Source organism: Phycodurus eques, chromosome 10, assembly GCF_024500275.1.
Source record: "Phycodurus eques isolate BA_2022a chromosome 10, UOR_Pequ_1.1, whole genome shotgun sequence".
In the NCBI taxonomy this organism is placed as follows: Eukaryota; Metazoa; Chordata; class Actinopteri; order Syngnathiformes; family Syngnathidae; genus Phycodurus; species Phycodurus eques.
In genome coordinates this window covers 6,194,639-6,219,443 of record NC_084534.1, presented here as the reverse complement: position 1 = coordinate 6,219,443, position 24,805 = coordinate 6,194,639, and the positions used below count along the sequence as shown (strand labels likewise).

General features: G+C 40.5%; 1 protein-coding gene across 2 annotated transcripts; it reads right to left on the bottom strand.

Annotated features, from left to right (window-relative positions):
* Positions 1-809: 809 nt before the first annotated feature.
* Positions 810-3,668, bottom strand: setmar (SET domain and mariner transposase fusion gene). 2 transcript variants are annotated; one of them, XM_061688040.1, is made up of 2 exons: positions 3,553-3,668; positions 810-2,692 (listed from the first exon to the last, which is right to left on the bottom strand). In XM_061688040.1, the coding sequence occupies exons 1-2, from the start codon at positions 3,606-3,608 to the stop codon at positions 1,876-1,878; spliced, it is 873 nt and encodes a 290-aa protein (XP_061544024.1). In that variant the 5' UTR covers positions 3,609-3,668; the 3' UTR covers positions 810-1,875. The 2 variants fall into 2 exon arrangements, with proteins under 2 accessions (XP_061544024.1, XP_061544022.1); XM_061688038.1 differs by having other exon boundaries at positions 810-2,667.
* Positions 3,669-24,805: the final 21,137 nt, after the last annotated feature.

Sequence of the window (24,805 nt, the reverse complement as noted above, 5' to 3'; positions counted from 1 at the left end):
GTATAGAGTCATTAACCCACTAAAGAGGCCCAAAAAATTTCTTAAAGCTTGCCAAATTTGAATGAATAAAAAAAAAAAAAAAAAGCACTATGTATTCGAAAGCATTTTGGCTGTCACTGTTTTTAAATCAGATGCCATACATTTTAATATCACAGTTATTTTTTTAGTCTTTACTTTTATTTATTGTATGAATGTTGTCGTGTTATGTATTGGATCATTTCTGCTGCTGTGTGTTATAAGTCTCTGCTGGGATGAAGTGCAAAGTTTATAAAACAGTGGTGAGGTCAGTCATGATATGCAGATTACAAACAGTGGCACTGAAGAGATAACAGGAAGCAGAGCTGGAGGTGGCAGATATGCCGATGGTGAGGTTCGCTAATCTCTTTAGGAATGCAGGTTGGATAGGATTAGAAATGAGCTCATCAGAGAGACAGCCCAGATTAGATGTTTTGGAGACCAAGTTAGAAAGAACAGAATTAGAGGGTTTGGACATGTACAGAGGAGAGATAGTGAGTGTATTGGTAGAAGCATAAGGAAGATGAAACTGCTTGGCAAAAGAGCTAGAAGACCTAAGAGAAGGTTGATAAATGGAGCTGGAAAAGGACGTCGTGCTGCAATGAGCCCTAACAGGAAAAGCCAATAGAAAAAGATCAAATCTAAGACTCAATTTGGCTGAGGAATGATCTAAAAACATGACACTGTTCGTTGGAACTTCAGTGAGCAAAACCAATCAGAGTGTGGGTAATTCCTATACCTGTGCACAGATAAAACCAAGTAAGGAAACAAGACAAATTTGGCAGAATCAATCAGTCAGTCAATTAAACTTTATTCATACAGCGTTTTTCATACATAAAATGCAATTCAAATGTGTTTGACATGGATTAAAACCAAACCCTCCCGCCACTCGTCCACAAAAACAGAGACACACACAAACACACATTTAGCTTTAAAAAAATTGACAAACTGAAGGCTGTGCACAGAGCATTCAGGTGGGGAAACACCAACACAGAGCATCTTTCACAATTCTTACTTGGAAGAAAATAGCAACTTGACAGCAGCCTCCGTGCTTGTCCACTCCTACATTCATCTCTTCCAGGCCCAGTGTGGCTGGAGCACTGGTCCAATTTCTGCATGAAAGACAGTCTTCATTCTAATTAACCCAGATGTGGACATTAATAAGATGAAAGCAGGACTACATGAAAAAGAGGCCACATCAAGAGGACGGCCTAATTTCAGAAGCAGTCACAGTAAAGTGGGACACGCCTCCTCCTTTGACTGGGGAATAAAACTTGTTTCTATATCAAAATACCCCCAGGCCCATTTTAATTGGTCACACCTCTCTTGAGGGCCAAGAGCATAGACAAGCTGAGAATACCTAGAAAAGAGAGATTGTTGAGGATGATCTAAATGAGTGGATGGCAGCATTTATTACAGGTTTGTGGTTTTTCTTTATGGAATGACTAATTTTTGGCGCAAGGCTTTTACTGTTATAACAACATAAATGAGTGCTATGGACATTAAATTAATCCTATTCACCACGTGCCTGTGCTGGCAATCATCCTGCTCCTGACAAACATGTAAGGTGGGACAAATGGAATATTGTGTGCTAGGACATGATGACAGTAACCACTGAGACATATTGTGTACAGAAGCATTTTACAGTGACTGCGAAGTAGTGAGCAGGAAGGACATGTCAAGGAGTTCCCTCCACATTAGGAGACCAAACAGCAAATAATGATGATAGAACATGTATTGTGTTCTGAGTGGCTCATTTAAACAGGCTTTCAAGGCAAATTCAAGATTTATATGACTCAATTTTACATTCAATATGTACTAACAAATGCAAGATAATTGTGAGGGAACATTCAATTTAGGTTACTTTAAAATAGATAAATCTAGAGGCAGGAACTTTGCGCAGTTATTGGCCCCACAGTGACAAGTTTTCCTCTGGACTGTCTTACTGGCCTGAATGGCAGTGTCAGTTTGTGTGCCGTGTAGCTGTCCAGGTGTTTGGTTTGTGTAGCCTCCTGAGTAGTCAAACGTTAGCTCCTCTTGGACATCGATGTCCCGGCCGGCAAACAGTGCCAATCTGGGAACCAAAGAGTGCACACGGACCGGCACCATGAACAAGTTGGGCAAGCAGGAGTGGTTTAGAAAGCGACCTAGGTTTCCCACAGTGGCCGGGTCCACAAATGTCTCTGTGATGGAACCTGTGCCTGCGTGCTCCCGGACAGCAATTATGTAATTATTGTCCTCAAATCTCTGTGCAAGTTGCCTTCGTTTGGCCTCCTCAAAACCGATGACCTCCCCCGCGTACTCGCACACAAACGCCCCATGTGGGATCCGCTGAAGCGTCCGCACGCCCCACCCACTCCTGGCAGTGGTGCATATCTGCAAACTGAGTCTCAGCCCTCTCTGCACCACTCGATTTGAGCAAGTGTCACTGCAGGAACAAAGGGCATTACACTCAAACACCGGCGTGAAGTGACCGACATCTGATACACTAATGCTGCGCAACGTGCCATTGCCTGCGTAGGCTTGTCCATGGGTCTGCAAGCAGCAACAGCTCTCAGTGATGCATGAATGGGAAACGCAGGAGCACCCAGGAAGTGTAACTTCACTGGGGTCCACGGGGCATCCCGGTCCTTGAATGTTGACAGGAGAGTACTGCAAAATGACAAGGACTTGAACACTACACAGGAGGAAATTGCAGCATGAAGATACAGAACATTTTGACATTCTGCTGTTATGGAGAAAAGAAGGAACAGAAGAAATTCAACACACATACATATTTGGATGCACGCAAACACTAAACTGACCAGTGCATGAAAATTGCATTGTCATTGATAGATGATATAAAACGAATGAGAATGTCTGCCTTTTTGAAGAGGTCATCACCTCACTGGCATTAAATGAACACCAATCTCACACTAACCGCGAATATCTTTATGAAGGCAGAATGATAACGATGAAGCTATTCTTTTGCAAATACAATATACCTAATGAAAGGTAGGTATATAGGCAACATATATTTTTTTTAATACCAATAAAGACAATGTTTTTTGCTGTTGTCGAAACATAAAGAATGATGTTGGGAGACAAACAGAAGCTTTAACATTGGGGGAAAAAAACTGTTACACCTGATTGGTGTGTCGTCTGAAATAGCATGAAACGAAATAATGAATGAATTAAAGTAATAATTTTTGTGGGAAAAAAAACAATGTTCAAGTTAAACAGAGCAGATTTGAAAAAAATAATACATAAATGGAGTAAAACTAACATACAACAACGACCTTATGAACGACAAAATGGCATGATAGTTTTTTTTTACGTTTGCGCGGCCTGATTATTTAATATTTTTAGCCTAGAAAGTGTTTCACATAAAAATATTTACTGTAATTGTTACCTTACTAAGTTAGCGTCGGTTACCGCCCGATTTAAGTCCAAATTCGGGTTACGTCGTCCACGTAGCGAGGAATTCTCGTCGAAAACGAGGAGCCCCTGTACACGTTATGCAGGTTGAAACTCAAGTCAAGCTAAAGCTGACATTACCTGGAAGACAGGGCACAGCTGTTCAGTTGAATCGGGTGGAAATGAAATAGTAACATCTTCGAGACCGTTGCTCAGGTCCACACCGGGATCGCTCATTGCTGCGGTGGACGACTTGACTGTTATGACATCCGGCAACAAACGACGCAATGCCACTTCCGCCTCTATCATTGGAGACGAGCGCCCCCTCGCTGCAAGCGGGAATTATTACATCAGTTAAAGTTTCCCGTTGCGTGGCAATGGTTCATCGCGTGATGTAAGTGTTCGACGTTATTACCATAAAATAATAGTAACATTACAACCATTTATGTCGCTGCTCTGCTTGTCTCATCCAATGCTGTCTTTTCTTCAACAAAGGTTTGTAGTAATGTTCGAAGCTCCAGCAGATGGCAGGCCTGTGTTGGGTAAAGGCGTCACACAAGAAGCCCTCGGCCTGCTTCACCAGCCCTCCGAGTTGTACATTGAAAGTACAAAAGCAACCACTCCACCTCGTTAGGGTACAGTGTGACTTCACAGCACTGAGAGGCCAATGAACAGAGCCATACTGTAAAATATTGGATGAAAACCTGTCTGCCTAATGACCCAAAGCATTTGCCAGGGCGACAAAGGAGAGGCTCAAGAACCAGCAGCAACGGTTGTTGTTATGGTTGAGAATGTAGAATTGTCCAAAATGTCTTTGGAGGATGACTGATTGACTCAATAATCAATTGGAAGTATCTCAATACTTTTACGTGTATAATTTTGCTCTCCAGAGGGAGTAATATCTCGGCCTCACAAAGGGCCTATTGACTACAGATTGTGTTATAATGGTGTTTTTTTTTTCCTTTTCTTTAGGTTTTATCGGATGCTGTGACATCACGTGTATTTGATATGCAGCATTTGATTCTCTGGGGGCAATCTAAGGCAGATGTGGGGTAGGTGACGCTCTCATTTGATATTTTCATGCTGCACAAGGGCTGAATTTGAGCGATTTAAAAAAAAGAATGTGACTATAAACTGTTGATACTTTTATACTTCGATAGTAATTGTACTGTTTACTACATACAGTAGAGCAAATATTCCAAATGCATGATGTGGTTATAAATATAGGATTATTTGGGGGATTTCATTGCATAACAGTAATTTGTTGCTGTATTTTTGTTGTTAAAATATTACCTAACAACCAAGTACTGTGATTCTATACTTTTCTACGTTGTTAAAAATGACATCGTTAAATTCTTTATTTTTTGGGGATGTCTCAAATTTTAGTGGTGCTTCAGCATTCCATAAATAGCCTAGAAATGCCTACGCAATAACAACTGGAAATGTTTAATAAGGATATTGTGTGATCATACACAACATTGCCGCGTCTTTTTTTACCAACTTTTGCACTTCATTGGTTGAAGGATGAAACAACGTCCAGATGAAACAGCGAGGCCTTTAATGAGACTTTTTGGACATCGACACAAGGAAGGATAAGCATGAGCAAATGTTTCAACCAGCCCACAAGTTAATGACCCGAAGGCATGATGAAACGTGTTCTTTGGGGAGATGATCAACAACACTCCAGTGCGCTCTCTGCTGCAGTGCGAATTGACTTGGCCTCAAATTGCCCATGATTCGTCTCCTCGCCAACGGAGTGTACTCCCATCTTGTCTGACAGTGGAGAACAAAGACGCTTTCAAAGTTTTCCTTCGTTTGCATTTGTCAGTCTGAATGCACGTGTGTTGACTGGAGATGTTCCATAGAGATTTCACAGTGCTTCACTGAATTCATCCATTTACTGTACTGTACATCCACGTGTTGACAACCATCACGTCATTTAAATATTAGGTAGAGAACTATAATGGCGAGAGTGACGTTAGCCATGCTTACATTCTTCCTTCATCGTTCACTCCTGCTCGACTGCTGCCAGGCAACTGGAGGGATGATCTGATTCGGTGACATGACGAGATTTCAAAGCAGTTAAATCAGGAATCAAGTGGGTTCAACATCCTCTTGTATCAATCAGTATATGCACTTGTCCGCTAATCTAACTTTACCAAATAATTCATTTGTATAATTATTTTACAATCTCAGAACAGCAAACATTTCTAATATTAACAGCCACAGCGTTAGGTTTTGCAGGGCAACAACCTATTTGGACCTGAGTTGACCTGAGGTATGATGCAGTAAATTTGTGCTATTGTTCCATTTAATTAGGATTGAAATACTTTGAACAGACAAGTATCTATATTCTTTCTCTTTAAAAGTGGTAACAGCTTCAAGCCCGTGTGTCAGCAATGTGTTTCAAGACATTCACACTTACAGTGTGCTGCAGGCAAAAGCAAAGCTTTTTAATTGGGCCCTGAGAGAAAACACCAGAACAATCTGTCCAACAATTCCTCATGGTTTTAATAGATCATATAGACAACTGAATTGCATCCTGTGTGGACTATGCATGTTCTCCCCGTGCTTGCATGAGTTTCTCCGGGTACTTCGGCTTACTTCCTCATTCAAAATTAGATTAGATGTGTGAAGTTCAATCTACACTTTAATAGTAAGGGATTGGACCATGAAAAGGGATTAATTTAACTATTAGTACATCCTTTTCTCCATGGCAAAACAATGCTCATTAGAATTATGCTGGATGGATGAATGGTGACTTTTGTTTGTTGATGTCAATTTTTTTTTTGTTTTCACAATTATAAATCAAGTCCAAGAACAAGAATATTTTTCCAACAATGAGTTTATGTCCTCAAACCCAAAACTGTTTTATACTGACATCATCATTTATGCCAAGAATAAACAACAACATATACATCAATATCCAATGTTATTTCTCTGAATGTTAATACAGTCTATGTAGTTGCCTCATTATCACACAAAAACGTGCCTCATAAGGACACATAGAACAAAAGCTGCATCAATGGTGACCTACAAACAGATGACTGGGTTCTGCCATAGCATCAGAGAATATATTGGCACTCAAGACTGATTTCACTTCTTTCAAGAATAATTTTGCCAGCCTCCCACCAAAAAAATAAATAAAATGGTAATAGCAACCATCCAGCCTTTTTATATGCAGTTCATCTTATACTGTATATACAGGAAAAATGTGTATGAGATAGGATTTGATCCCATGTATGTTAACGTTAGCTACGTAAATTAGAGGCTCTCAACTGTTTTCACCCTGAGACACACATTGTTCTTTTGTCAACAAAGGTCGTAACCCAAGTTTTACAGAAGTCGGGAACAATAAAAACATTGTTCAAAAGTTCAAAAATAGCCTTTGACAACGTGAATATCATCCGTATTTTTAAACAACTCATACTTGTGTTTTTAAAGTGTCTTTTAGGACAGCTTATGAAGAAACTGAGGATGAACATAACTTGCATTCAGACAAATATATGTTGACATTGATCTCTTCTTTTGAGGAAAGTTTCAACAACAAGTTTTTCTTCTTTTTAGGAAATGAAGGCTCCAGACTAACGCAACTAACAGTTTTAACTGTCTGAATTATTATGGCATCAATGTTTTACTAACTGTTAGGGCTGCACAATTAATCGAATTTTCATCATGATCACGATCTTGGCTGTCCCAATTAAATTAACCTGGTCGTCGAAGATTTTTACATTTATAATGTGGGCTCGGCTCCACACATTCGCCACCGGTAGTCAGCCAGCCACCAGACGACGAACACGTGGTTACGGTTTCATTAAGCTTCCTAAATACTGTAAAAGCTCATTGAATTGCCGCACCCTGGAGATGAGAACGAGTCATACCGAGAGAAAAATGTACAGCAAAAATTGCAGATGAGGATCATCATGGTGAGGAGCTCGTGCCTCGAAAAGAGATCAACATCTGTATTCTTATTTAAAGTTTCATTTAACACTGAAAACTGTTTACATATTGTTTGTTGAAATGTAGTGCAATTAAAATACAGATGTTTTCCCTAGCATGAGGAATAATCATGATAAATAATCGTAATTGCAATATTGATCCAAAATAATCGTGATTATCCATCCATCCATCCATCCATTTTCTGTAGCGCTTATCCTCACTCGGGTCGCAGGTGTGCTGGAGCCTATCTGAGCTATCTTCGGGCGAGAGCTGGGGTACACCCTGAACTGGTCGCCAGCCAATCGCAGAATCGTGATTATCGTTTTGTCCATTTGCAGTCCTACTACCTGGCTGCGACCCACCCAAAATGGCTCCGCGACCCACAGTTGAGAATTGCTAATTAACCATTACACTTTCAGTGGCAGGCATTAAGCAATACCGGCATCGGCGTTACTCCAGTTTAAAGGCTCGCCTTGATATTTTAATAAAAAATGACATGGGAACAAAGCAACAGTGTGCATAATCATCTTTTAGGTCAAGGGCTGTATAATAAACATTTCACAGACTTGTAACTAAACCTGTAAATGTGGTCATAAATAGTATTTGAGACTGACAGCTAGGCTACTTGAACTTTTGGCCTCAGCAATATTTGCTCTAAAATGAGATAAAATCTACACCTTCGAAGTTTATATGATCGATTGAGCATTGCAACTTAACCCAAGTGTTAACAAGTCCTCTGAAGTCTAAACTACACAGGAGGTGAAAATGACCAGGTCATTGGATGTAATCAGATTTTCAAATCACTGTATATTGTCTTCATTCATATATAATACACACATTTACGTTTGAGAATATTTTCTGCAAACTAAAGTCATCCATCTTCTTCTCTTCTTCCAAAGGTCGAGTTTATGTGTATTCTGAGGCAGGAGGCTCATGTTTTAAAGATTGTAAATTCATCCATCCATCCATTTTCGGGCGTGCTCGAGCCTATCCCAGCTATCTTCGGACGAGAGGCGGGATATACCCTGAACTGGTCGCCAGCCAATCGCAGAATCGTTATTATCAAACAATCCATTAGCACGCACATTCACACCTGCGAGCAATTTAGAGTCTTCAATTAACCTACCATGCACGTTTTTGGGATGTGGGAGGAAACCGGAGTACCCGGAGAAAACCCACCCAGGCACGGGGAGAACATGCAAACTCCACACAGGCGGGGCCGGGATTTGAACCCCGGTCCTCAGAACTGTGAGGCAGATGTGCTAGCCAGTCGCTCACCGTGCCATTGGAAATTCAATATAATTATTTGAAATTCAGCTCTAATACAAATATGTTTGGGTTCATAGTATAGTGGTTAGCATTTCCGCCTCAGTTTTAAGGTTTGGGATTCGATTCTTCAGCTTCAGACCTTCCTATGTGGAGTTTGCAGATTCTCTCCGTATTTGCATGGATTTAGATACTTTGGCCTCCTCCGAAATTCCAAACAAGTTACGTTAATTAAAGACTAAAGTGTCCAGAGGTGTGAATGTGAGTGTGAAACGTTGTTTGTCTATAGAGTGGTGCCTTGAGATAGAAGTTTTATTCATTCTGTGTCCACGCTCTTAATTCAAAACACTCTTATGTAAAGTCATTTTTCCCCATTGAAATGAATGAAAATGCCATCAATCCGTTCCAGCCTCCCCGTGCCCCCCAGATGTTTTTGTTTTTTAATAAGGAAAATACCATTCTATAATATTGTACTTTATAAAAACACAGAATAATAAAATAACGAAATAAAATGTGAAGCATTAAACAGTTTGTGAATCATGATTTCATGCTCCTCCCACTTCAGTGTGCTGTGCCTTCTGGTGTGCTCGCCTTGGCCACCGGGATGCACCACTGTATAGTACAGTCATGCAGACAAATGAAGAATAGAATTCTTCGTCTGCTCTTCTACCGCTCAGTAAGTTGCTGTAATATTAGACATTTTATGTTGAGGATGAAGAATATAAGCTTGTGAGTAATGTTATATTGTCTGTCTAAATGTGTTGTTCCATCATATGCGTTAAAACTTAATGGGTTCTAAAACTACGACTGTCGATGCTAACTGCTGCTAACAAACAACTAACTCGTTGTTTGTTAGCATTAAGCTAGCGGACATTCCTAAGGCAAAGCTGTGGTTGTTTTACATATCACAATGTGTAATTCTCTTTCTTATGCTTAGTTTGATCATAAACCTCAACAGAAATTGCCATTAAACAGCTTGAAGCCTGTCTTTTTTGATGAAATGTTCACCATTTGTTGAAGTGGTGCTCATTGTGAAGTGAGTCGAATTGAGTTTACTGTCACCATAGAGAGCTCGTATCTCAGGTTTCTGCTCGCAAAGTCAAAAGAAAAATATGGCCAAATGACAGCTCGTATCTCAAAAACCTCGTAAATTGGGTCACACGTATCTCAAGGCACCACTGTATTGCCATGTAACTGACAGGTGAATGTGGGCGGAAGCTGCAGTACGAGGTCAAGTTGAGCAAAGTTGTGACAATTGCAGGTAAAATCATGGGAAAACCCCAAAAACCGCTGGCAGAACGCTCAGAAAATCGTGGCAGACAGCTCTCGTCCTCTGTCCTGTCAGTTTGAGCTTCTGAAGTCTGGGAGGCGCTTCAGAGCTCCTCTGGCGAAAGGTAGTTTTAACTCTTTTACGGGATGTTATTGAGATCTCGATTTTATTATTATTCTCCACACATCTTATTTCCATTTTTAATGAGTTTCATGTTCCATCCATTTTCAACACCGCTTATCCTGGTTAGGGTCACGGGGCGCGGGAGCCTATCCCAGCTGACTTTGGGCGAAAGGCGGACTATACCCCGAACTGGTCGCCAGTCAGTCGCAGGGCACATATAGACGTGGACAATCATTCGCATTCACACCTTCACTGAGTGGGAACTGAACCCATGCTGCCTGCACCAAAGTCAGGCGCGTGTACCACTACACCATCTGTGACGAGTTTCATGTTTTTTTTTTTTTTTTTTAAATATATGTCAATATCTGTATTTTAGTGCTGTCTTCTTTGTTGGTGAGCCAGAGACAATTTTCCACCTCATGGACAATAAAGGATTATTATTATTCTATTGTATTCTATTCTATTCTACTCGGGGGAAAAAGCAATGCAAGCATGGGGATAACAACTGGAATGAAATGTTCATTTGGATTTAGAAATGCACTCATTACAGGTATTTTTTGTGGAACCATGAAAAAGTTACCATTGCAGTTGTTGCTTTTTTTTTTACATTGCAAATGAGGGTGTCCAGATTATAGAAAAAAATAATTGTTGTTCCATTAAATTCAAAGTACAACTACAATGTAACTACAGTAACTCTGAAAGCTTTTTTTCTAAAGCATTTGTTGGAAAATCGAAATGGAACCAACTTTGTCGCAAGCCTTGCCCGCCGACATCCATAATTTCTTAACATATAATGCATGCTTGGAGAACAGCAAGCCATACGGTACAACCATTTTCACAGCTCAACTATAAAGGCTTAACACAACACATCACACTGGTCTCATTCTCTGCCATTGAGTCCAAGGTCACAGACTCAGCGTGAGTGTCAAAGTGATAGAATGGCACTCACCTGCCTCATGCATATGGATGACAGATGCTCCATCTGCCAGCATGCTGAATTCAGATTCACACGCCTCATCCACTCATCTTTTTTAGGGGAAATCCTAACTGACCTTACATGACATCACTTTCACATGTTGGGTGCAAGGTGACAATTCAATCTAAATTATACTGTATACTATTAATTATTATTCAATGGAAATCCATCCATCCATCCATTTTCTGTACGGCTTATCCTCACTAGGGTCGCGGGTGTGCTGGAGCCTATGCCAGCTATCTTCGGGCCATAACAAATTGGCGAAATAAATCCCAGTTTCCTGATGATCATTGTTGACTGGTTACTAGAAGGCCATTATGAATACATTCAATGGTTAGAAATGCTATTTCACTTTGTGTGAAGTGATTGCTAAGAGCCAGGGAGGAAACGTTTGAACAAAGGCCAACTGAATGGATATCAAAATCAATGGAGCTATAGTGCAATATGAGAATTATGGCTTCTGGATATCAAGGGAATAGTAAAAATAATTTTGTGGTATATGACTGTCACGATAATAACTATATCGACTTATCATTCGATAATTAAAATGGACATGATAGTTTTTCCAGACTTGCTAAATTGTCTTTGTTGTGGTGAGCAGTGAACCGACGCCGAGTTAGATGGGTGTGTCGTTAGCCGCGACTGGGTTAGTGGAACGCCGGCAGACTGGTGTTGGCTCCGTCCAGTACTCTACAGTCTTGCTCCATGTGCAGCGCACAAAAGAGAAATTTAAGGGAAAGTTAACAGTTTATTATGTTCGCTAGCCCACAAGCCTCCCTCCACTGTGCCGACGTCTTTTAAAACATCAGCGCCTTGCTCCGAGTTGTTGCGTGTGTTCGTCCCCAATTAACACACACACGGGAAAGTTACCATAACTATTTATTAACCTCAGCGGCACACGTTATTCAACCAGTAGTTGACTACAGCGAAAGCATATGGTTGATAGGTGAAGGGCTCGTCTGCGGCGCCTTCCGAGTGCCAACTGCACAGTCCTGCAGCTCGAAGATGCGCCTTATTTTTCATGATTTCAGAAGAATAAAAAACAACAACAATATTATTGTTCATTGTGATAGTTTTTTGGAAAATATATTGTCCAAAAACAAAAACAAACAACTTATCGTGACAGACCTAATGCTGTATCATAACTTTGTTGAATAACTGATAAGCCCTAAACCAGGGGTGGCCAACTAGTCAGAGACTAAGAGCCACTTTTTTTTGTGTTACTGCAAAGAGCCACATCATACACATGGATACACATGAACATCATCTTTTAATCATGTATGCACGCATACACATACCTCTGCTCAGCCAGATCTAATGAAAATAACCACACCAACATGATAATATCAGTAATTTTCAACAGTTAACATTGTGTGCACTGTCTCACACGCACAAACTCTCAGTTCAAGCAAGTCCACAAACAATAATAGAATAACTTTCAATAACATCTTTCTCTTAGAAAGATGCCTGAAGAGCCGCATGAAACTAGTTAAAGAGCAGCATGAGGCTCGCGAGCCGCGGGTTGGCCACCCCTGCCCTAAACATTTGATGGACATCAGCTGAAAATTGCTAAATGGCGAAGTGGGTTAAAAAGGCTAAATGGTATGAAGGAAAATACACCTTATGATAAATGAAAAGATGATTCAGTACAGGCCTACAGTCTCGGTATACAAAGCAAGGTCTCCCTTTAGGTGGAACCAAAGTAATGTACAGTTCTGTATTTGAATGATAATGCCGCAGCAGAACAACAATAATTCTGCTGAAAATGGCAGATACTGTAAAAGGGTAACACAATTCATTCTAAAGGTCTAATAAGCAGAAAACAAATGTCTCGGATCATCAGGCAGTGTGGGATACAAAGTTAAAACAACCCAGAAACAACAGTATCAAGGGTGTGAACAGAGCGCCAGAGGTTTTGTGTGTATAGAGAGCTACTGGGGAGATTTCATTCTGTCAGACAGGCCTCTGCTTTGTACATGGACTCTACTATTGGACCCCTATGAGGTCTGCCTTTAAGCTCCATCTGCCTGAATTGCTAGTTGAGGGAGGGGGAGGAACATATAAACAATCCTCTTTTGCTAATGTCACCCTAATGTGTTTAAAAGCGCATTATTATACTCTTCTGACTGAGGACCAGCAGGTGTAATCACCCCTTTTGTGAAGCATTTACTGCTTAATGGCTGAAAGATTGGACTCCTCATCTAATAATATGCAATGTTAGGCTATGTTGGCCAATGTACTAGTATGACCTATAGCCATATTGGCTAAGGGCTTGAATGAATCTGGTTTGAGTCCTGGCAATGAATACATTTACATGCATAAATTAATCAGGTTATTGATATGTTTTGTTATCTCCATGTTTCACAGTTCTCTGTGAAGTAGAGGTTAATTGCACATGCACTGGTTGAAATTTGATCTTGGGCAAACTGTGCCTTCTCTGAGCGAGGTGGTGATGATGCTCCTTTCAGTATCAGAATCAGAATCATCCTAATTTGCCAAGTATGTCCAAAAACCAACACACAAGGAATTTGTCTCCGGTAGTTGGAGCCAATCTAGTACGACAACAGACTGTCAATTGACAGAGAACACTTTTGAGACATAAAGACATTGAGAAAAACAGTCACTGAGCAATAAAGGGTTGCTAGTTAGCTGGTAATGCTGGTACAATTTTTTATTTATTTTCTTGACAATTGTGCAAAAGGATGCAGAGTTCTCTAGCACTTAGAGCAGTTTGAATGACTAATATAGCAATAGTCTGGTGCAATGACCATTGTGCAAAAGTCGCCGAGACTTCAAGGAGTGTATGCAGTTTAAAGTGACTAGTAGCGTGATAATCTGGGACAATGTTGATTGTGCAAATGTTGCAGATACTCCTCAGTCAGTCTGCAAGTGGGGCAGATGCTACTCTGGCATGAGTGGCCAGTATTGGTCAACAACAGATATGCAAATAGCGCAGCGTGGCGAGACTACTGCAGTGAGTGCACGAGTATGTATAATTGACCTGAAAGAAATATGACAACAAACTCAAGACAAAAAACATTTGGCAGCATGTTGCAATGGAATTGTAGGTTAGCTGTTTAAGAATTTGATCGCAAGAGGGAAGAAGCTGTTGGAATGTCTGCTAGTTCTAGTTTGCATTGATCGGTAGCGCCTACCTGAGGGAAGGAGCTGGAAGAGCTACTGACCGGGATGCGGAGGGTCAGAGAGGATTTTGCACGCTCTTGTCTTAGTTCTGGCCGCGTGCAAGTCCTCAAGGGTGGGTAGGGGGCACCGACAATCTTTTCAGCAGTTTTGATTGTCCGTTGCAGTCGGAGTTTGTCCTTTTTTGTAGCAGCACCAAACCAGACTGTGATGGAAGAACACATGACTCATTCGATGACTGCTGTGTAGAACTGCCTCAACAGCTCCTGTGGCAGGCCGTGCTTCCTCAGAAGCCTCAGGAAGTACATCCTCTGCTGGTCATTTTTGAGGACGGAGTTGTTGTTGATCGCCCACTTCAGGTCCTGAGAGACTGTAATTCCCAAGAACTTGAACATCTCGATGGTTGACACAGGGCAGTTGGACAACGTGAGGGGCAGCTGTGGCGCAGGATGCCTCCTGAAGTCCACGATCGTCTCTACAGTCTTGAGCGTGTTCAGCTCCAGGTTGTGTCGGCCGCACCACAGCTCCAGCCGCGCCGCTTCCTGTCGATATGCAGACTCGTCACCGTCTTTGATGAGGCCGATGACAGTGGTGTCATCTGCAAACTTCAGGAGTTTGACAGCCGGGTGCGTTGAGGTGCAGTCGTTGGTGTAGAGAGAGAAGAGCAGCGGAGAGAGGACACAACCTTGGGGTGCCCAAGTGCTGAGCTCATTTGTCAGTGGGGATTCAACAAGACTAACAAAAATACGCACTTAATATTTTCAGTTCATTCACATTCAAATGTTCATTTGATATGTGGATACACAAATTTGCTTAGTCACAGGTTTGATACATTTTAAACATATGTTTTCCTTCCATCCATAAACAAACATTAAAATAGTCCCTGATAGGCTGATGTATCATGAATTAATTTCATTATAGGTCTAAACACACACCCCACCTAGCCACGGAGGCAGAAGATGTGCAGAAAGCTGGCTCAGATGTTTGATTGCTGATGGTGTATATATGGTGGAACTTAAACAGGATGTTGCGACAGGCAGCTACACAGGTGCATATTTGTTTGCATACATGTTTGTTATTTAACCGCTACTTTGACTTCTTTTTCTTTTTCAGTAAAAGAGTGTGCAGAATGAAATAATGAAATACTGTCCTGGATGATTTTGGGGGGGGGGTGGGGGGGGGGGGGCTCTAGAAAAAGTGGACATATCCAGGTAAATCCACATGTGTGGTCACTTGGCATAACCAGTGTTAAAGATCACTTTAACATACATTTGTAATATATTGTAGATTTGCACAAAATGTAATTTTTTATAGCTTTGTTGAGGTCATATACTGCAAATTGCACTATATAGACTGAAACATATACTTTAGCAAACAAATGAAAAATATTAGTATGGATGTATTTTTATAATAATGAAAATCGGGATAATAATTACTGTATGTACTTTATTACTGTATGCTTTCAAATATGCAGCTGGAAAAGATTGTCCGTACTGATTATTAATTTTGCTTCAGTATTGGCTGAAGGCTGCAAGGCTCGCTAGCAATGTTGCTATGGCTGACATTGAATGATCTGGGTTACGTAGATACACAAATTCGCTGGGACAGCATAGGTCATACCCCATTTTGATTATGCTCAGTTCACTGGGTATAACAACAATGCTATGGCTCAATTTACAGATAATCTACACGTGACTGACCTTTTGATAATAAGACCATTTGGTTTGACGTAACACTTACAGTATTTGTTTGAATGAATGCAACATGGTATAGCGTTAATGTATGTCAAGCAAAGTGTGTTTTTTGTTTACAAGTGGATTACTATCATACAAGGCGCACTGATCAGATTATATGGATTAGGGACATTTTAGCATGACATTTGGCCACAAAAAGGATGTGTCCTCAGTAAAATGTGATTTTAATATGTATTTAAACTTCAACAGACATTTTTTTATTATAAGTACAGTAATCCACGCTTGTAATTATATGTATTCTACCATCCTATATGAATTAATTCTTTCTTTGTGAACATTGTCATGCAATTGAATGGTCAAATAGTCTACCATTTGAGTTAGTTTTTTTCCCTGTTTATTTTTTTCCATGAGACATAATTACACACTTTAGGATAAATAGTTCAAATTACAAACATCCAACAACATTACATTGTAGAAACTTTCGTTCAATGTAAAAATCATTATAGTTTGAACGCTTTTTTATTATTACTATATCATCTGACAGTCAGTTGGTGATGAAAAAGGATAAAATTATAATGCATGCAAAACAGCGTGTTGTTTGGGACTCCGGCTTTAGGAAATTTTCCTGAAGTGGACCTTTATAACTTTAAACTGAGGAGCCCTGAAAAAAAGGAGTTTTCAATGTTTTTTTCCCTACTTTTCTGTGTTGCCACTTAAGAATGTGACCATTCATGGCACAGAGCATTGCGAAAAATAAAAGAAGGACTTTAGACCAGAAATTGAGCTGCTGTGTCTGAGGCTCACTGTCTACTTTCGACATAACGGGACCCTTCTCCCAAATGACATGCCTGCGCAAACAAAAAATGTTTTCCCTTCTCGTCCCTTTAGACCAGGGGTGTCCAAACTTTTTGCAAAGAGGGCCAGATTTGGTCAGATGAAAATGTATGGGGGCCGACCATTCGGCCTGACATTCCTCGAACCATTACCATTTTAAATTAACATGTAAATATGTAACTATATCACTTTGCTGTCTGCAGCTAGGTCGATATTGCAAATGAGAATCCGCTTTCAATTGCATTACCAGGATAGTGAAAGGTTCAAATCATAATAAATTAAATACAAATGAACTATTTTATAAATGTTGACTGAAATTTTTTAGAAACATGTATTGATTGAGGCGGCACGGTGGACGACTGGTTAGATCGTCAGCCTCACAGTTCTGAGGACCCGGGTTCAATCCCCGGCCCCGCCTGTGTGGAGTTTGCATGTTCTCCCCGTGGCTGCGTGGGTTTTCTCCGGGCACTCCGGTTTCCTCCCACATCCCAAAAAACATGCATTAATTGGAGACTCTAAATTGCCCGTAGGTGTGACTGTGAGTGCAAATGATTGTTTGTTTCTATGTGCCCTGCGATTGGCTGGCAACCAGTTCAGGGTGTACCCCGCCTCCTGCCCGATGACAGCTGGGATAGGCTCCAGCACGCCCGCGACCCTAGTGAGGAGAAGCGGCTCAGAAAATGGATGGATGGATGGATATATTTATTGATTTTGTTTTAACAAATCGCATCCCAGTGCATTTTGACAAAGAATAGTAGAGTGACTATGCAGCTAGTATAGTGATTATACTATTATTATAATGTATAATATAGTCAGAAATATAGACAGAAATTTGATCATCACAAAAAATCAATTCACTGAGACTCGTAACTCGCCTTTGTAGAATTTTCATTTGAATCATGGGCTCTTGTGAAAACGCGCTGCTGTGGTATCAAAACAGCTTCCAGTGGCTTCACTTTTTCAGAGTGTTTGTTCGCCGGTAGCTTGTCGTAGTTAGCATGTTTCGTCTGGTAATGCTTCTTAATATTACATTATTTGAAAACAACCACAGTCTCTTGGCAAATTAGGCAGACACAGTTGTTTCGTATGTCAGTGAAGAAATCCAGTTTCAGTTGCCATTTTAGAAATGGGATAAAAACATACCACAGGGGTAAAAGTTCACAAAGGGGTCACACGACAAGAGTGCGGCCACAGGTCTACTGCCACCCTCTGGTGAAATATAAAATGGCTTTTTTTTTTTTGTATGTCTGTATTGTTTACTGTGCTAAACTGTGCTGGCGGGCCACATATTATTGATTTTATGACATGATGCTTCGGGCCGGAGGAAATTTGGACACGGGCCGGATTTGGCCCGCGGGCCGGACTTTGGGCATGCCTGGTTTAGACCATGGTTGTCAAATTCATTTTTGTCGTGGGCCACATTGCAGTTATGGTTTCCCTCACGGGACCTTTATGACTGTGAAACCATACAAATGCCTCATTGTACTGTAATATAACATGTACATAACAAATTGAGGGATAACTGGTTTTGAAATCAGAATACAATTTGTTCAACTGTTGTTCGGTTTATTTGAAAAAAGGGATTTGGTAACAAAAAATGCTTGCATTACAAATGTTATTAAAATAGAGGACAACTTGTACATGATCATTGATCATTTGACACTTGAGACTATGTGAACGGCGGGAGGCACATGTCATGGAAACAATGAGTCCCTGCAACATCATGGAATAAAGATAGAGTAATCCACTGCTACGTCACGGTTCTTGCTTGCTTATTACAGTTATTACTGTTTTATACTGTTTGTACAATAGTTTTGTTATCCATTGATCATTGATTAGCTCGCTCAATGTATTATGTGTTTAGGTCTGCCACGATCACCAATTTTTTAGAACGATATATTTTCCCAAAAACCTTTACAATAAATGATAATATAATATATATATATATGCTGTTGGATTTATCTCACCAAACATTATTATGAATAAACACAAAAGGAATGAAGACGTTGGTCATTTTACTCATGAGGAGGGCGCATGGGAGATTGTTCAGGTTACAGCCTCTCAACACGCTCTAAACAATCTCTCCCGTCGCTCCTACATTTATTTGAAAATAGGAGAGTTCTACAAGACATAATATTCTAAGCATTAAGACACAACACAAAACATAGGACCAGACGACACCTGTCCCGTCCCCGACCACATCCGATCACGTCCTTGGTCAAGGCGCCCTTCCATCAAATGTTGCTGAGTCATCTTCTTGAAGGCGAGACATCTTTCTATCTAAATATTGTCCATAATTCTAATGCAGGCTACTAATGCAAAATACTAATGCAAGCTAAGCAAATAAATGATAACTACTAAGATATATCTAACATATGCCATTGATATAATGATATCAGAGCATAATAAAGAATTGTACACATCTTACAAATTCTGCCCTAGTAATCTAACATAGAGTATAAGCACAACTATGTAATGTTGCTTCATTTACTAAAGGAGGGCTGCATTTCATAATAAGGGGAAGTAAATCAAAAGAGAAAGTTATACGTCTTCAAATAAAGCGGTTAACTTCAGAAAAAGAAAGTTTGAGTTTCCCCTTTTCTGTTTGCCATTTTGACACCAGTGTTGTACCTGAATGAGCTCAATGAACGAAAGTTGACCTCCCTAATAGACGGAGAACGTCCCATAGAGGCCATGCGTTTGGTTACTAGGCAGATGTTATTAATATTTAAAGACTGCGTTCTTGTGCATGTTATGGTTTAAATTCACTTCTCCGGTGCTGTGAATGCTGCACACTCTCTGGGGCCCTGTGATGTCTTCTCTGGAGGCAGATGGCTTCTCTGTTATGGTTGCACACAGACTACAGGGAAACCCTTTTAGTGGGTGTTTTTTCTTTTGCATATTCCACAAAACACAGACTCATTCAGACACAGAAAACAAATTCTCATCTGTGGAGGGCATGCTCAGTATTGTGCATATGCTCCTGTATACAAAGGCGTGAATAAAGAAATGCAGGTGGCTATTGCCATATAGTAACTGTGTCTTGCGAGGAATATGCTGAGAGGTGATCCGATAAAGGAACACCTTATGTTAAATCTGTTAAATGGTTGACTGAAGCCACATGAAATGAGAGGATGCTAAAACACAGGACGAGCAAAAGGAATTTAATCTGGTTGTTTAACCAATGCGATTTTGCCAAGCAAACATTTTAATAACAGTGAGCGCCTGTACATGGTTTTCGTCTATGGCTCATCACATCATCCATGTTGCTGCCATGCAAACACCTGCAAAATCGAACTATATGCACTACATGAGCTGGATGAGAAATTCTGCCTTTATAAAAAAACAAACAAACGCCAAAAAACATTGAAAATGCATTTGTTATTGTGGTTATAGTTGTTATGTATCACACTACACCATATATGTGTTTCTTGATATTGAAGCTTTAATTTATCAGAAAGGGAATGTATGCGTAATTGACTTTTTAATTGCTTGAATACTCATATTTGTGTTTCTGGAGTGACTACACACCTCTCGTGAAATTACACCGCAACATATTTTTGCGAGCTACCGACTGTAGGTCAGAAAATATGTCAAGCCATTCGAGATCAAGCCCTATTTCATACGTCACGGGCTAATTTGAATAATTCCGCCCCCATTCATAACTTGGCAGCGATTTGGGCGCAGATCTGCCACTTTAATTTTTCGCAGTCAAACCAGGGAACCACTAAGCCAAAGCTAAATTCTTAGCAGAGTTGCAATGTTGTTGGATTAGCAGTGTTATCAGCTACTGATAATGGCACATAAACACACTGTATAATCAGGGGTGCACCTAACAATTCTGGTCTGGTTCTCAAAGGAGTACCAGGGTTTGTTTTTTGGTGCTAATCTTTTCCTGACCCACGGACCTACCTCACTGGATGAACTTAATGTATGGGTCTGCACAATCAGCTGATTTGGCACAATTCTCTAAGCCAGTGGTCCCCATTTTTTATTTTTTTGGCACCGTGGACCGCTTTCACATAAAGGCATACGGGTATTTTGACAAGCTGTCGTAGCTTCTGCGCAGTAAGACCGAAACACCCAAGAAGCCCTCCACCTCGTCAGTGGCCCCTCCACAATCAGCCACTGTCGCCACCCCATGAGTCGTGTCATTTGTGGGGATGTTGCTTGATCGGCTGCTAAACCAAACTGAGAAAGGAACAAATCAATATATGAAGTGATTCCACTCAGTATGTTTAATCAAAAGATTTGCTCATTTAACCAGTCGTTCGCAAACAACACAACACTACTTGAGCCCTGTCTACTGCTGCGATCCCCACAATAAGAAAATGCAGCTTTGAGCTTTTACCATTTTCAGTGTACACACAGTGCATAGCCTTACAGTTGTTTCACTTTTAGATCTGTGCATTTTGTTTAAATGCCAAATATGCATTATAACTCAGAGCGTGGGCAGTAAATGAGTTAAATGCCTTTGTTTACTTTACCTAATTCCGATGTGCTGTTGGGAGGTCTTAGGTAATTATCCAAACCATAATGCTAAACCAGTACCGTTATTACTAAGCTTACTTTTGGCCACCCTGTGTAACGTTGGTAGCTGTCATGAGCATATCCATCATAGCTGGGAAAACCCATACAAACTTTACGTATGTGCTCACATATGTATTAGTTTATTAAATTGTTCAATGTTATATCTTTTTCACTGAGCAATATTATATAATGCACACTTTTCACTATCAGCGTTTCCAAATGTCTTGAGCAAGTTACCCCCACGCGTCCATCCATGCATCCATTTTCCATACCGCTTGTCCTCACTGCAATTTTGTATTTAAAATTGTACCTCCACAGCTTCAAGTAAAATAATTGGGGATTAAATCGCACTTGCATTTGTCACTGTTGCACTGCCTTTGGTTAATGACTGAGCTGTATCCCATCAACTGCTCTGTCGCCAAGAAATTTGGTCGAATGACAAAAGTTAGTCAATCATTTAAAGTGAAGCTGTGTTTTCATCTGACTGTACATTATTGACGAAAGTCTTTGCTCAACAGAAAACAGCTTAATATTTGCTCATTAAAAAAAGCAATACATTATTTTAGACTAAACGTAGGTAGACAAAGGCAAGTTGAGAGGCAGAGTAACAGGAGGCAGCAGAGGTCTTGCTCTTCTGAAAGAGGCTTATGAATGCATAAACCTACATCCATTCTTGTTCAATACAGGATGTTCTCATTTGAGTCACGTGTGAGCTGGAACCTATCCCAGCTGGGTTTGGGTGAAAGCAGTGGCGGTCGTGGACTGAATGCCACCCTGTGCGACGCTCCTGGATTGGGGGTGAGGTGCTGCTGGTGCATTGCCGCCTGAAAAATAACTGCCGCAAAACTATGCGCCCTGTGCGACGCCCCTAGATTGCGCCATCCCCAAAAAGTATTGGCCTCCTTCTCATCTTCTTATATTTTTGCATAGTTTCCCCACTTTGTGTAACATCATCAGACAAATACAAATTCAGAAAAAGATAACCCAAGTAAACAACAAGGAGGTCACAAACGAACCCAGGACAACATCTAAAGAACTGTAGGGTCCCTTGCTTCAGTTAAGGTCAGTATTCATGACTCAACAGTAAGGAAGAAACTGCCTAGTTCCAAAGTGCAAAAAACTGATGAACAAAAAGAACATAAAGACTCAACTTGCTTTTGAAAAAAAAAAAAACATCTGAATGATTCCCAAGAATTTGGGGAGAATGTTCTAAGAACTGATGAGACAAAAGTTTAACTTTTTGGGAGGTGTGTGTCTCATTATAGCTGGAATAAATGTAACATGATTTCAGAAAAATAACATCATTCAAAGAGTCAAAACGTGGTAGTGTGATGTTTTGTGGATGCTTTGGTCCTTCAGGACCTGGATGACTTGCTGTGATTGATGGAACCATGAATTCTGCTCTTTACCAGAAAAACCAGAAGGAGAATGTTCAGCCTTCAGCTAGTGACCTAAAGTTGAAGTGCACTTTGGTCATGTAGCAGGACAATGATCCAAGACACACTAGAAAATCAACTTCTGAATGGCTTAAAAAAAAAAAAAAAAAATTCAAGGTTTTGGAGTGGCCTAGTCAAAGTCTGGACCTGAATCTGATTAAAATGTTGTCTCATGACCTTGAAAAGGCCTTTCATCCTTGGAAACCCTCTGTTGTTGCTCAGTTAAAACAATTCTGCAAGGAACAGTGGTACAAGAGACATGCAAGACTCATTGCCAGTTATAGAATATGCTTGATTTCAGTTGGTCCTGCTCACGGTGACCCGACCAATCATTAGGTTTAGGAGGCCATTACATTTTCACACAGGCACAGGTGCCTTTGAATAGTTTTTTTTCCCTGAATAAATAAAATCGCCATATAACAAACTGCATTTTGTTTGCTTATGTTAGTCATCGAATTTCTCTTACTTGATGAATAAAGTATCAATATCTATCTGTCTGTCTACAGTACAGTATTTATCTACTTGGGTTATCTGTGTCTGATATTTACACTTAATTGAGGATCTTAATGTGGGGAAACTATATATATATATATATATATATATATATATATATATATATATATATATATATATATATATATATATATAAATAATTTGAGATGGGGAGCAATACTTTTTCACGGCGCCGTAGACAAAAAAACATTAATATTAACAACTATTGATAAGTCTTAAATTAACCAAGCATACATTTATTTCAGAACTATAAGGCAGACGTGATAACCAAAAGCCACGGTTCTGCCCCATGAATCCAAATATTAATTTAAAAATGCAAGACTCTTCAGAGTAGTTTCAAATGGCACTCATCGGATACAACCCAAGAACTGGCCTTTAGTTAAAAATCTCCCTGTTTTTACCTTCTAGGTGTGGTGAGCTCCATCTGCTCCTGGTTCCATGTAGCATTTCTTGGCAGGGGTTCAGCTGACTATCCGTTGTGCTGACAGTCTGACCTCCAGGAAATGACGCCACGTCACATCAGGCTCCCATTGCAACCTGGTCTGGACCATTTTCACACCACCACTCACCTCTAGCACGTTTCTCCCTATCAACTTCACATCACGTAAACATTAACCCATACCTTGAAACGGTGTGATAAAAAAAAAATCTGCTCTTGAGCTGTTTTCATCCATCCATCCATCCATCCATCCATCCATTTTCTGAGCCGCATCTCCTCACTAGGGTCGCGGGCGTGCTGGAGCCTATACCAGCTGTCATCGGGCAGGCGGCGGGGTACGCCCTGAACTGGTTGCCAGCCAATCGCAGGGCACATACAAACAAACAACCATTCGCACTCACAGTCACACCTACGGGCAATTTAGAGTCTCCAACTAATGCATGTTTTTGGGATGTGGGAGGAAACCGGAGTGCTAGGAGAAAACCCACGCAGGCAAGGGGAGAACATGCAAACTCCACACAGGCGGAGCCAGTGATTGAACCCTGGTCCTCAGAACTGTGAGGCTGACGCTCTAACCAGTCGTCCACCGTGCCGCCAGCTGTTTTCGTATCATGTTTATTTTAGTTTACCAATGTGCCATGTCACACGGTGTGATGACAAGGCCTGACAAGCCATACAGTTTAGCCGATAAAAAAGACAACAGGGGCCATCAATAGCACCGCTTGATACCGTGAATACAAAGTGGCTGTTAATTTAAGAAAGGCGTTATCAGCACCTTCAGCTGTTCAAACTTACAAAGACCCTAAATATAAAACCATTGGTAGCAAAATTCTGTTCTCAACTGAGCTACACACTGGCCCAGTTACTGTACATCACTGTTGGTAGCTTGGGACTTACAAGTTGATAAAAAAGACACCCAAAAGTGATTTTTTTGTTGCCTCACACTAACTGCAGGGACATGAATCACCACAGATTTCACACAGAATGCTCAAGAACATTTAATATTTTTGCAGAAATTCCTTTTGCATTTTGACTTTCTCAAACAAAGGCCGTATCTTTGTAAATGGGACAGCAGCATAATACAAAGGTTCATAGAGTTTCTGTAAAGGTGAGACGTCATGATGGTGGACTCAAATGAACAAGAACCAAAGAGGTGTGCAGATAAGAGGCACCCATGCACCGTTCTCTTCACCCCGCCGGTTATACAGTATCTGTCTGAGAGTAAGTGAATTT